The 14,910-nt window shown below is 38.2% G+C and overlaps 1 protein-coding gene across 1 annotated transcript in view; it reads right to left on the bottom strand.

Moving 5' to 3' along the window:
- The window catches only part of LOC139721459 (WD repeat-containing protein 89-like), a 146,895-nt gene that overhangs the window by 19,204 nt on the left and 112,781 nt on the right, over positions 1-14,910 (bottom strand). The window contains exons 7-8 of the mRNA XM_071632775.1: positions 4,333-4,396; positions 1,194-1,217 (exon numbers count right to left, since the gene is read on the bottom strand). Of these exons, the coding sequence (XP_071488876.1) occupies positions 1,194-1,217; positions 4,333-4,396 (88 nt within the window). The remainder of the gene's footprint in view (positions 1-1,193; positions 1,218-4,332; positions 4,397-14,910) is intronic.

Raw genomic sequence — 14,910 nt, 5'->3', positions numbered from 1 at the left:
TTGTTGGGATTTCTTTTTTTTGCTACGTACAAATTATATAGTCTATTCATGGAACAGTGTTTTTTTATGATATCTACACTGTAATTCAAGATAATTATCTTTACAGAGAAATTCTTTACTCTTTGAAAACTCCATCTTGATTTGAACATTTTGATGAGCATTAATACTGTCTATGCACATGCTTCACAGGAAGACACATTTGCACTTGATCTACATTAACTTCCCTCATTTTCTTTTTCAGATATCAGTGTGTTGTAAGCATCATGACCTTTTGCACTACCAATACTTTGTTGCATAACTAATCAAGTTCTGAAAGCCACATCTTTGTGGTTTGGTGCCATTTTTTTTCCAATCACAATTGTTATCATAAATTGCTGATATTCCATAGGGTAGATTAGAACCATTTCTTTTACTTGAGCCCCATTTTTTGAATTATTTTAGTCACAGGATTATCAAAAGTCTTTAAATTGCTAAACCTATGCCTGATTCTTAAATAGTTCATGTATCTGTTAAACAGCTACTATTTCTGTTTCGATTTTTTTCTAAATTTGTGCAGATTTAATGAACGTACTCAGTAATTAGTTCCATCATCTTTCTCAAGTGAAGAATGTGCAGTGTAATGTAGAGTTGCCAATTTAGTGATGAGAAGATATATTTCTGCAGCAAAATAACCCCAGGAGTAGATGGCTTAACTCCCTCTTTTTTCCTGTTTCTGTTTTTAGATGTCATAAAATACAGGTCCTTGGTGCCACGCCAGCTTTGGTACCGGTACTGTAAGTTATTGAAACCATCCCTCGCGTGATGTATGGGAGCACATTTGTGGGGGGTGATTCATGATCCCATCTAAATTCCGGATATTGGAATCATTGCTACCATCACTGCTTATATACACACACACGGTATTCACAGACAGCCTTTGCCTTCTACCTCCAGTACTGCCATCCAAAAAATTAAATTTCTTATCTCCTCTCCTTTGTGAAATGACCTTATCACTTTTGCATTTCAATAAATGATAAACGGGGCATCAGGCGACGATCACAAAGCGACAGGGTCACAGCAGATTGGGATTCCGATAAGCTCCAAGAGATTTTTTATTTGGAAATGCAGGTGCCAGACAGGAGCAATTTTGCAACGTCAATACATTGGTAACATCAAACACAACACATAATACCACAAAGATTAATATTCATTACCTGCTGTATGACAAATGGATTGTTCTGTCCATTGATGAGACAAATCAGAAAAAGAAGCAATGCATATACAGCAAGGTAAGTGGACACAAATAATATTAATGTAATATATCATACAATGTCACTATTACACTTAAAGGGTTCATGTATTTTTGGTTGAAACTTAACTTCAGGTTTCTATACTTTTTTCCTTTTTTTTGTGTGAGATGATGAGAAACCTTTTATGAAATGCGAAAGAACATTCAATTCCAAGAGGAATTCAATGTTTATTTAATGATAATTGGTTTTGAAATGGCTGAGATATCAAAAAAAAAAAACAACAAACAAACAATAGAGCGATCCAGACAAAAGGTGGGACTAAACTTTTATTATGATCACTTTGTTTAATTTGTTTTTGGATGTCTCAGCCAATCTGAATCTAATTTTCATTAAAAAAAAAAAAAACTTTGAATACCTCTTAGAATGGTATGCTCTATACTATTTCATAAAAGAGGTGTCTTGGTATTCCCCTAAAAGTTATAAGCCCAATCTTCATCTGCACCAATACTATATCATCCCTTTAACCTTCAGTGTGTTTTAAACTGTGATTGCCACAGCCACTGGTATGCTTCATTCACTGAGCAACACAAATGCACTGAAAGTAACTACCAGTGAATCACTGAAGCGTTTCACAGCCAATTGTCTAAATCTGGCCTTTGCTCAAGACTACATGTATATGTCATTACAAGTGCGTGGGTCGTCTGTTTCATAAAACATGTTATCAGTAACAACTGCCACATTTCTACAGCAAAGTTGCTCTCAGCCAATCAGATGCAAGGATTTCAGTAGCTCATAACTAACGTACCTTTTAATAACACCAAGTTTTATGAAACAGGGCCCAAGTTGATGTCTGTCCCACCCGGCACTATTTTTGATTGGTATCATTTCTTTTATTTTGTGTGTGCACGTGTGTGTGTGTGTGTGTGTGTGTGTGTGTGTGTGTGTGTGTGTGTGTGTGTGTGTGGAGGGGGTGTCTCCACTAAGCAGAATCTACATGAAGCAGTGACATATTGTTAGCTAAGTACCAGAAGGGCGTTATCTCAATTTGGGGGGGGGGGGGGGGGGGGGTACTGAGCTATTGGTATCACATTGTACAGCTCGATCTCCTCTTCATTATGGTGTTTATTTTTTTGTTGTTGTTCATTTTCAGTATGAAATGATAACAATTAAAATCACAAGAGCACTAATTTACCTCGATATTTGGAACAATGCTTATAAATCTACCCACTTTAGATAAAATGAACTTTTTATATCACAAAAATTCACAGATTTTTTATTTATTCATGCTCAAATCTTAGAACGCGATAGTGCCATCCTAGTTCTCAAGTGATGCTATGTGGAATTACTGGTCACATAATAATCGGAATGAATATCTTTTTAGGATGACATATATTCAATATGGAACAGAACAAACTAAAGCAAAAGACAGTGAATCAGCTATGAGAACTCCGAGTGCAAATGATTCTTCATTTATACGCTCCCTGCAATATTGGCCCCATCTCTATTTCACCTGGCTTCTTGAGAATGTGCAGTCGAGTGTAGGCCATTTTGTTTGTGAGCTTGACTATCGCATTCAATCTGATCGCAGGTAATTCTCCCATAATTTTATTTGCCGCTGCCATATCAAGATCGCCCCCTTCCTATCATTTAGCGGAGGAAAAATTGTTCAACCTGCTCGCCAAACTCCAAATGTTCCTGGCTCCACTCGTATTGAATTGCTTCTCTCGCGATGCCGATGGAATGCATAATACAATCTTCGGATATACTGTATATATATATATATATTGCTTTCTCAAGTCACAGTCTTGTGCTTCCGTCACCTACGACACAATTTCAATTTCTCCGAGAGGCAGAATTGCCTATTCATGGTGTCATCTCGCCAAATTGATGAATTTGATTACTCAAGTAAATAAATCTACTTTTTATTAACTGCTAACTGCATCCACAACAACAGTCGAAGCAAAAAGTATTTCTGCACTAGATCCTCTCTCCTTCAAACAAAGAATTGAAGATGTATTGGAATAATATCATTTTCATAAGGACTGAGGCACTCTGATCTGTAATCCTATAGTAGCCTTCTCCCTTTTACTAATATATCTACCGGTCACTTAAGATACAAGTGGACATTTCTATTAAAGTGTATCAACCTTTGATCTCACACAATAATACTCCTGACATTCTCCATGGGTAAGTAACTATAAAATTAAGCCAAAGCCAAAACACTGTCTAAAGGTCAAGTAAAACGGCAGACACTGCAGACTCAATGGCGGACATGGAATAAAAGAAAGAAAAAAAGAATAAGGCAAACTATATGAGATTTAGAAAATCCAATAACATTGTAGCTACAATCATTCACTCTTTATCAATCTCACTCTGGACCAAAGTTCATTTGTATTGGTTAGCGACGGGCTCAACTTTCCGTCATACTGATGAATGCCAAGCTCTTGCCTAAAATACTGCTTATCAACTAAAGACTTCAAACTTTGTACAGACCAATAAATGAATTCCAAACCAATCAAATTTGTAAATGACAGAAATGCATCAGCATTTTTTATTTCTTAGAAAAAAAAAGATGATAACAACCAAACTGCATGCCCAGTAAATGATTCTCTAATCACTAGAGTACTTTATTATGTTATTGTCAAGATGGCATGTGATATAAATGCAAAGAGAGAAAATTAATGACTAAAAGACAAAGAATGAAAGAAAACCAAAATTACTTTAAAAAACTGAGCACAAAAACTATGGGTAAATCAAAAATGCAGTGTGGAAATGTTAGCGTATTTTGCAAATTGTGTTACAGAGTAAATATAAAATGTGTCAATGTTTTGCATGTTGTGTTTTATCCACATAAATCTTTGTTTTTACCAGTGAAATGTTGCCAGTCAATGGAAACACACAATTTTTGTCTCATGATGTCAAACATAAAATACCAACTGCATGAAAATTAAAGTAAGGTCAGGAATGTGTTAACTGGCTGCTAGTTTTGTTCAAAGATAACATACAGTTGTTGCAAGGGAGATCCAAAAATTCAGTATGGAAACCATTCTTCTTTGGGTGGTTACTTCATGGATAACAATGTAGGCTATTTAAAGAATTTTACCTGTGTGATGTCATCGGAATGGCATTCCTTGTAGGTTCCCAGTAGATTTGTACTTCTCCTATCCCTGTATAAGACAAAGCACAAAGAAAGAAAGAAAAAGTTAGATAGACAGATAGATAGATAGATAGATAGATAGATAGATGGATAGATAGAAACATAAATGGATGGATAGATAGAGAGAAATGGGAAACATGATTCAATAAAAGAGGACAATATGACCATTGAGGGAAAATGATGGGCATATCAAGTGTTCATAGAGAATTCATATGAGCACATTGGTGTGAAATCATACACCCGAATGCTCATAAATGTCATCTCTGTCCACACACAGCACCGTTATAAGTTAGCACGTCGCTCAACCCACATTCTCACATCCGGAGTCTCTGTTCACGAGTGACCTGCTGGAGGGGAATACAAATTATTACCTCCAGTGCTGGCCATTTTGTCTGTTACCAGAAACTCTCTGCAAGACCATTGTGACCGACTTCGCATACCTTTTATATTGACAACACGTTACACCTACATGCAAAAACAGGCCAATACAAACACACACATATACATACACTTACACACAGTAGCAGAGTGTACGTTTCGGACTGATAGAACAAGTTAGCAACAGCATTCAAACTCTAACACCTACAACCATGTGTGATTGTGCTGCAGTTATTACAAATGCCAACAATGTGCTCTTAATTGTGGCTGTCATGTCAAAATTCAGTGATATGGGCAAATATTTATCCAAGTATATAATGTCAGCTTGGAGACGCCTTCTTTGTTTGTTCAAAGCCGATCATAAGTCTCTGATTTCACCGTCTTATTAGACACACTTTGTGTTTATTCAGTGAGAGCAAAATTAAGAAACTGACGGGTGATACAAACATACATCAAAAACCAGTTATAGACCCAAACATGTCTGTCTGTGATTACGTCTGGAGCCTTATTTTGACAAGCTACAATCTTCTGACTCTCTGTCTATCTGTCTGTCTGTCCGTCTCTCTTTCCTCCCCATCGAACAAATTTCTCTGATTGGATGAAAAGGTCACAAGGTCTGTTGAGAAAAGTCTAATGGGACTCCACGCTAGCACCTGCTCCGTACACCAAGCTCCTCTTTCACCATAGAAAAAGGGCCTATGCGCCATGGCGGTTTGGCTGCAACACACTGTCATCACCAATGCTCAATCTTAATGAGTGGGACTAGGGAGACAGTCCCCCCCCCCCCCCCCCCCCCCCCAATGAAAATTAGAAAAACAATCGTGGGTAGTGTCAAAGGAAAAGATAAGAAGCTCAAATAAAAATACAAATCACAGTTATGATTTTCATTTTTTAACCAGAATCTCTAGCTTAATTATAAAGATGGGATGACTGATGCACACATTTACAGGGGCAGATCCAGGAATTCCGTAAAGGGGAGGTGCCTTTGCAAAATTAAAGGGAGGGGGTGCATGCATCCCCATTTTTTTCTTTTTATTTCTTTCATTTTGACCAAAAATAAAGAGGGTGCGCATGCCCGGTGCGCCCCCCCCCCCCCCCCCCCCCCCTGGATCCGCCACTGCATTTAGGATGAAACTAGATTTTTTTTTGCCATTTCCTTTGCACCTATCAGAAAGAAAAAGTAAAAGAGAAAATAATATAAACTTGTGCCAAATACAGTCTTCTATTTCAGAGTAAACAAAAACATCCCAATTCATTAAACCTTATATGCCATAAACTTTCACGATGGAGCTACTAAGAAAAAAAAAAAGACAACTTACGATTGGATTGCACAAAAAGAAAAGAAAAAAAGAGAGAGAAAAAAAAATGAAATCAAACATCATACCCAGAGAGGGAATTATGTTTGTGGATGCTTGCAGCAAGCCACCTGTGGATTTCAATCCCACCAATCTGTCATGCCGTCAGCCATTTCTCTAATTTCATGAGACCATCCTGACCGACTGGCCGGAAAGGAATTAGGGAAACTATGGTGCTGGAATCCGCATTTGACAAATGAGACCAAAATTTGATCTGGCAGGAACAGGTCATGACAGAGAAAAACAACACCCCACAAGTATAAATAGAAAGACAACATGATAGAAAGATAGGTAGATAGATAAATAGATAGACAGATAGACAGACAGGTAGAGAGATAGATAAATAGATGGATGGATGGATGGATGGATGGATAGATAGATGGATGGGTGGACAGAAAGATAGATGGATAGATAGACAGATGTATATATGGATGGATAGATAGATCACCAGATAAATATATGGACTGATAGATGGAAAGATAGATTAATGACAAAAGTACAAAGATAGATGTAAAGAAACTACGAGATTGAGAAGGGAAGAGAAGAATATTCACTATGAAGGAGAAACATGAAAAGAGATTACATATTCACTGAGAGAATTGAGCTTGATGAAATAGGAACACAAGAGACAGAAAAACAGACATGCAAAAGAAGAAAAACATGTTAAAACTGTGAGATATTTACATTATTTACATTGCATTAGTAGACATTATTTTGAAGTACAAAACAGAAAGAGAGAGATAGAGAGATAGATGGATGGATAAAGAGAGATAGCAAGATATAAAGATAGATGGATTGAGAGAGAGAGGAGAGAGAGTGAGATAGAGATGGATGGAGAGAAAGATGGAGAGAGGGAGATAAGACTTGAGAGAGACAAACTTGATAGAAAGATAGATGGATAGATAGAGAAAGAGAACAAAGAGAGAGGGACATAAGGCTTGAGAGAGAGAGAGAGAAACGTGATAGAGGGAGAGATATAAACATAGAGAGATAAAGATAGAGATAGATGAATAGATAGAAAAGGAGATAGAGAGATAAGGCTTGAGCAAGATAGAAACTTGATAGATGGAGATAGAAAGAGATGAAGATAGAGATAGGTGGATAGATAAAGAGATAGAGAGGGAGATAAGGCTTGAGTGAGAGAAAACTTGATAGGCAGAGAGTTAGGGGAGAAGAATGAGTGAGGTAGACAGATGCTGAGGAGGGGTGGGAGGGGGAATGATTTTAATAAGAGAAAGAAATTGGAGGAGGCAGAACTTGAGAAGTGTGCCAGAAAATGGGACACTTTTGCAATCACTACAGAGGTCACATGTGGGAGCATAGTCACCAAATGAGAACATCACTGATGGAGGGGACAGAATATTGCAGAGGTAGTAGAGAGGTACAAGAAGAGAGAAAGTGACTTGAGATCCATTTAGATGAAACAAGGGATGGGATTAAGGGACATGCATGTTCGCAGTAATGCACTTCTGAACATTATTTGACATGAAGAAGGAAGGCACAGCAAGACGGAAAGAGATAAAGACAGACGGATGGACAGATAGACAGATGGATATATCTTGGCAAGGTCGCAAAGTCATACCTATTGCTGTACCATTTACAATGGGCAGCAGATTGGTACAAATGCACATCACACAAGCTGTCATTTGAAAAAAAAAAACTGATATCATAAAAGAGAAAAAGAGAGATAGGAAGATAGAAGGGGATAAAAAGGAAGAGAAAAACTGAGGCAGGCAAATAAACACATAGAGTTGTATGGCTCTTCCAGTTCATTTCTATCGTAAGTCCTGTTTAGAGGGCATAAAAAGCAAAGAAGTCAACACAAGATGAAATCTCACCCAGATAATGCTATTAAAGTTTATAAGACTGCCCTATGACAGTGTCATGTGAGCACAAAAAGGTTGCCCTTGCTCTTGACTTCATACAGTATTAATGCCCTGTGGCCCTTAGCCCACTGATGATGAGCCGATTTTGCTATAACACTTCTCCAATAGACACTTACCCAAGTATACTCAGGACTAGTCTTCAACAGCTTAATTACTCCACAAATACTAGAAATGTCGCTACAGCGACTGGTTATACCCCCCGCCAAACAACATTTCATAAGCTGGTCAAAAAACTGAGGAAGTAGTTAAATCCGCAAGATCTTTCCTTGATCTTCTGCCATTAATATGCGGTTACCATGGCAACGTACTTTCGGGTACTGTCGAAGGCACACATCTGTACCAAATTTCATGGAAATTGGGCAAAAACTGAGGAAGTAGTTTGCAACACAAAATTTTCCATCATTTTGTCATAATATGTGAGCTGTTACCATGGCAACATACTTTTTGTCACTGTCAAGAAATGTGTCAAACCTAAGACAAACATTCAATATGAATTCCATGAGAATTGGAAGAACACTATGAAGCAGTTTTGCCATGAAGCATTTTGCCCTATATTTTACCAATAACATGCCGTTATCATGGCAACGCACTTTTTGCCACTGCGGAAATATGTGTCTTGCACATTAACATATTCAGATGAACATCTGTACCTAATTTCATAAAAATTGATCAAAAACTGTGGGAGGAGTTCTTTGTACCCATTTTTGCCCATAATATGCCGTTACCATGGCACATACTGTCAAAAAATACGACATCTACAACCCAAGGCACACATCTGTGCCAAGTTTTATGGGAATCGGTTGAGAGGAAGTAACGCAAGATCAACGGACCAACCGCCCGACCGACCGCCCGACCGCCCGACCGCCCGACCGACCGCCCGACCGACCGTCCGCTGATTCCTATATTCAAACTTCGTTTGGCGGGGGTATAATAATGAGTACAAAGTGAAACTCTACTTTATCTTGTGTGTAACTCTCACAATTCAGGGGTGCTGATACAGTGTGTTCATATCTTATGATATCACTGACGGAGCACACACCATCATTCCTGTACACCTGTCTTTCAAACTTCTTTAAACAACCTACTCTATCATAAAAAGCCGAGATTGAATTTCACTGAAAGAAGTTCACATGAGTTGGGAACTGCGTAACTATGAAAATGATGAGCCATGGGAAATAAATAGCTATTCATCATTGAGAAAGTGTAATGATAGCACTACTTATCATCGAAACACTTCAGGATGCATTCCAAAACGAACAATCATACTTAAAAGGATCTCATTCATCTTACAGCCACTTTTTGACATTCAGAATTAGGAGAACTGCCTTTGTGTAGATGACCATGCACACACATATATATATATACACACTTTTCATATCAGAGTGGCAAGCCAATAATAATCATTAAATTCTGGTATTTCACCTGCACTGTCCATATATATTGGAATTTTGAGGCTGTGTGGTTATACAGCCATGAAATTTTAATATCCTTTGGTTGATAAACCAAAGATATGGAAACCAGCTCACAGGGTGAATTTTTATGTTCCTGTTATTCAGCATTCCATGATTAGCATGACCAATTTTCAAACAGGAAAAAATTTAGTCGAGTTCAGTGCTCGTAGTTTCCACGAGAAACATCGAGGGTCCAAGGCTTTGTGGAGAGCTACTCACCTTTCACACAAAGTGGCCGGGATATAGGTCAGGCAATCCCAACGGCCTGAGCAATTATTTATTTATCTTTTTTTTCTTTCTCCCTTCTGGTTAGGAATGGAACACCCACTAGCTTAGTCCCTCCTCTTCATAACGACGAGGTGGTGGTATCTACTCCTTTAACTAAGAGCAGATAATGTTACTTTCTCAGAAAAAGTTTCTCTTGCTCTTCTAGTCTCAAGAGAAAAATCTGAGATGGTTCTGCTCTCTGCTCCTTGTATGGGCTGAAAAATTGCTTCGGACCCACTGATCCACAGCAGCAAAAAAACAAAAACAACAACAAAACCCAAAAACAACAACAACAACAAAAGAATAAAAATGTTTAAACTGGCCAGAGGAGGAGAGGAAGAAATTGCAGAAAAACCACAGAAAACACATGACACCAAAGAAGTGGAAGATTTTGTTTTGTTTTTTTCCATGACTAGGTTTAACAAGAGCCTCTGGGATTTAGATGGCTCTAGCATATTTGGTGTCCCCCCCCCCCCCCCCCCCCCCCCCCCGAGTTTCACATAACAGGATTAGGAGCTCATGTGATCTTTCTCTTTCTGGATAAACTACAACTATTTACGATTTGTGAACAGAAATTCAAATACCAAAGGCCTCCGGTTCCAAGGACCTGATCTCTCTGGTTTACTTTATGATAAATGTCTGTGACAAGGATTGTAATTTCAGTTCAGCAACACCATGTAGGTATATAGCAGATGTGTCATTGTGCTTTCATGCCCTATATATTTGCATCCAAGAATCCTGAAGGTAATATATATGGCACAGTCCATTCATGTTGCAGAATATCTTCAATTTGCTGATGGTTGACATCCACATCCAAGTTTAGTCTATAAGATCGAACTACTAGTATTTCATCAATATATGCATACTGCATTGTTCATCATGAATTTCAAAGTGCAAGAAAAAAAACCTGCATGATATGTGCAAGTGAAAAGTGTGATTAATTGCAAAGTGGCAGTGTACATTGATGTATGTACATCATGTTTTATACATATCTATTCCATAGGCCTACATGTAAATGCATGCATGTGTGTGAATGCACATGTATGTATGTTTGTATAGACAAATAGATCTATAGATATATAGAAATACACACACAACATTCACATACCAGTTGACATGTACACATCCCCCACATGAGTGCATCACTACAACCAGAATGGAACTTCACCATTATTTTCACCTTTCTCTTCAGTATCGGTACTACTCTGTTTTTAAGGTTCACAGTCAGTTCGCCGTAATGTGAGCACATTATGCACACACACACACACATTGTTGTTGATATAGTGAACACCTTGCTTGTGGCACATATACATTACACACTCTAGCTGGTATACATCACTCGCATGTGGCAAGAACGTGCGTCATTTCTAAATTTCCCAGGGTGGTATGGCGTCACATTTTACTGTGACATAACAGTCCTACATGAAGTACACTGTTCCAAGAAAAGTTGTCATCTTCTTAAATTCATTAAATACACAGTATGCGCTGAATCTCCTTGACATTTTCCCTGCAGGATCAAATAAGCATACAACAAACTGCAATGCATTGCATTGCATTGCATTGCATTGCATTGTTCGAACAATCAGACTACTTCAAAAAATTCTTATCCCATTGACAAAACAACCCAAACAAAACACACATACAGTGTACATGCCCATGCAATCATCATGGATTTTCATTGTATTCTAATTATTACATACATTGTGTACAGCACTTGAATATCAATAAAACTGTTACCAAGCAATTAGGCTAGTGTATAAAGAATACCAAGTTTTTGCTTGAAATTTGATACGGCAGGAACACAGAAACTCTACGCTAAGACATCTCATCAAAGTCTTGTGGTAAGCTTTTCCTTGGAGCCTGAAAGCTGTATTAAACTTTGAAATGTATAAGACTGGAATTTCACAGTGGCTTTACATCTGACCACATTACAATGTGCTTCCTTTACATTTTATCTAATTCAAATGAATTTATCAGGAATTTTTCTGCATTGAATATATGTAAAACAAAAAAAATACAGTAATTTTTTTTTCAAGACAAAACATACGGTGTGTATATCCAAACATAATTGAGATATACGTGTACAGATTGAAGAAAAGAATAAGAAAACATGTCAATTGGGAACCACTCCGGATATAGTGAATCAAATGATCTGACTGAATTATTGTGCATGTATTGGGAGCATGAATGCAGAAGACTTTCGTCAAATATAGCTTGAAGATACGACAGCCTTAAAATGAAAGTGTTGACAATCTTTGCATGAAAGTGTTGACAATCTTGTATGTGGAACAAAACTTCTGGGACACACAGTGCAAGTGTGGTGGTACCGAGACAGAATCACACGAGGTCCTGGTAATAAATTGACTTTCATCACAACCCTCCTTCTCCCCTCTCTCGGGGACCGGAACCTTCCGGTTGCCATCAGTCCCTGGGTGGCTTAGTGTCGATTACTGTACAACGTGCCAAAGCCTGCGCTTTCTCCATGTCCAGGCAGGACGATGTGTGAGCTAGCATACAGCTGCAATGTACGTGTATAATGCACAGTGGTCACAACTGGATTTTCTGCAGCAAATCTGATAAGGGAATGTACTGGATGTCTAGCTCATCATGCCCAAGACCGTGCACTGACCCCTTGTGATCTTTGACCTCTATGAACTTTTCACCACAAAGGGCTTACCCCTGCCCCAAATACTTACTTTCATTTCTATATTTTTTTTTTTCTTCAATACTTGGAGAGGTTCGAAAACAGGACACTGTGGATGCTTAAAGGCATAATTTATCATTTGCAGATGAAACAAAAACCAAGCATTAGTGCTTTAAAATAGTCCTTAACTGTGAGTTTGGGATAGAAACAACCACTGTAAAAATTTGAATCTGTAAAATTGATGTTAAGTGTTGTTAAATACACAAAATTTGCACAATATTTATAATGAAAATGTTTCCAGACTAAACCATTTACAGTTACAGTTTATTGAGAAAGGCACTGATATCTCCTCATATTTTTGGCTTTATTGTGAACATTTAATATGGCAGGATGTTTTGTGATACAACAGACCTACACATACGCATCAAATGTGATATCTTGAACATCTTTGAAATCACTGCTCCCAAAGGTAAACAGGACCTTTAACATTTTGTGTGGGTCTTTTTTTTGCAAATTTGGAAGTTAAACAAAAAAGATTGTAAATTTAACAACCTGCCAAAATATTGCTTTTTCCAGTTACATGAGTATTAGGTGTGAGAAGGTTGTATGTGTATGCACTACAGACGGGCAGCAGCTCCAGACAGATGCCTTGCCTACCATGTGGTCATGCAAACCTATGGAGTGCATGCAAGCAGTATGATGTTCATGTTTTGAATTTAACTTATAATTGACAAAATATTTGGCATCTACAGTACCAGTTATCATTCAGAGATAGACGGTGTCTAAATTGCTGGGTGATATACTGTATGGTAGTCCTGAATGTAAGATGTACACATAGTACTATGTAGTATTTGAGACTACCTGTATGGCAAAAAAATTGTGGCAATATATAAGATGGGAGAAACATATTAAGGAAATGGCCACTGAAAGGATGCTGTTGATCTTTCTCCTCTCGTAGCTGATTTATAACCAGCATCAATTTCACACACACCAATGATTTTATAGATGAGCTTTAAACCGGAAAGAGAGAGTGTGTTAAAGTGAAGTCCATTTCTTCTGTTCTTGGCTGACACGGCATGAAATGTTGAACTTGCGAGACTGATTGGGCTTGATTGGTTACCATGGCAGCACATTACGCCAGCCTCAGGAAGTACCATTGAGTGGCCTTGCCATAATGGGCTGCATGATTTGAGCAGTGTCTGGTGCCATTGTTGCGTCACTCCGCTATCATTCATAAAACACGACTAGTGTGGGCATGGGAACCTTGCCCCAATGAACACCACGCTTCAGCTGCAAAGATTACAATTATCAGATGCGTGCATGCTGGTAGTTGTGTTCACCCCAAATTTTATGTTACCAAGTGGGGAAACTCACCATTCAGGCACACGGTTCATACTGGACTGCATCAAAAGCACTATGAAGTATGGAGAGTACATCTACTGCAAAAGCTGTTATTTTTGCTAGGGTTTGATTTTTGTGAATTTCGCAAATCACTGTTGGGCCGTAAATCTTACAGCACACAAAAAATATTGGTAACCGGACAGGCATTTGTGCACTCACGATTTGACAGCATGAAATCATGAGAACAACATCTCGCGAAAATGTCTGTGACCTCCTGGTTTGCGAAAATATCTGTCCATTAAAATAACACTTTTTACAGTATTTCACTGCTCCAACTATTACTACAGCTATGTAGGGACCATCAGGATTCCTAGATTAATAGAAGGGAGGTTTAATAGAGCACTCACAGAGATATTCTTTGTAAACATGCATGTCTCAATGAGACGGATTGCATATAAATGTACACAATCAGTCTCTAGCGGTCGGATCCGTACACTAGCCGTACGCTATGTGCAAATGAATGAGGTGATCTCACGCACCCATATGTAACCCACAGGGTCACACTTTCGCGGTTCACTTGTGCACTTCCGGTATATGCGAATTTACTGTGCAGCAGCAGGCATGGGCAGAGTGCATATATATACCGGTAATCATATCTGATTTACCCCTTTTTATCATGAGTAAGATATTCTCACAACACAAAAGAAATGCATTTTCAGAGGGTAGAGTTGATATATCTTTTTCAAACACGAAGCAATAAAGAAAATCTACAAAATTATTGTAGTCTGAGATAGATATAGTATTCCATGTTATTTGGGTATGATCAAATAAAGCATGCGATGTGCACTGGCATGGCATTGTTGACTCATTGTCATGGAAATTAAATAGTGCCGCAGCTGTTTGAAATTTTATAGTTATGACGCGATAGCAAGAATTGGCACAAGTAATTCCCAGATCAGGAAGGCTTATGCGCCCTTTTGTCAGGATATGAAGAGATGATATTAAAGTTTTCAGGGAACTTCCTACAGCATGATGGAAAAATGGCAATTCTGACACCGTGTATCCACATACCGGTGTCTGGCAAATATTCACTTCCCTCTACTGACACACCTGTGCATTCAATGATACCATAAAACTTGACATGAGAACATGTGCGTGCACAAGCATGTCTTTTCATATTTATGACAAACACGAATGAAATG

The sequence above is a fragment of the Diadema antillarum genome, unplaced genomic scaffold (assembly GCF_040938485.1).
Source record: "Diadema antillarum isolate AM-2024a unplaced genomic scaffold, OU_Dant_1.0 scf00000143, whole genome shotgun sequence".
In the NCBI taxonomy this organism is placed as follows: domain Eukaryota; kingdom Metazoa; phylum Echinodermata; class Echinoidea; order Diadematoida; family Diadematidae; genus Diadema; species Diadema antillarum.
This window is presented reverse-complemented; position numbering and strand designations above follow the sequence as displayed.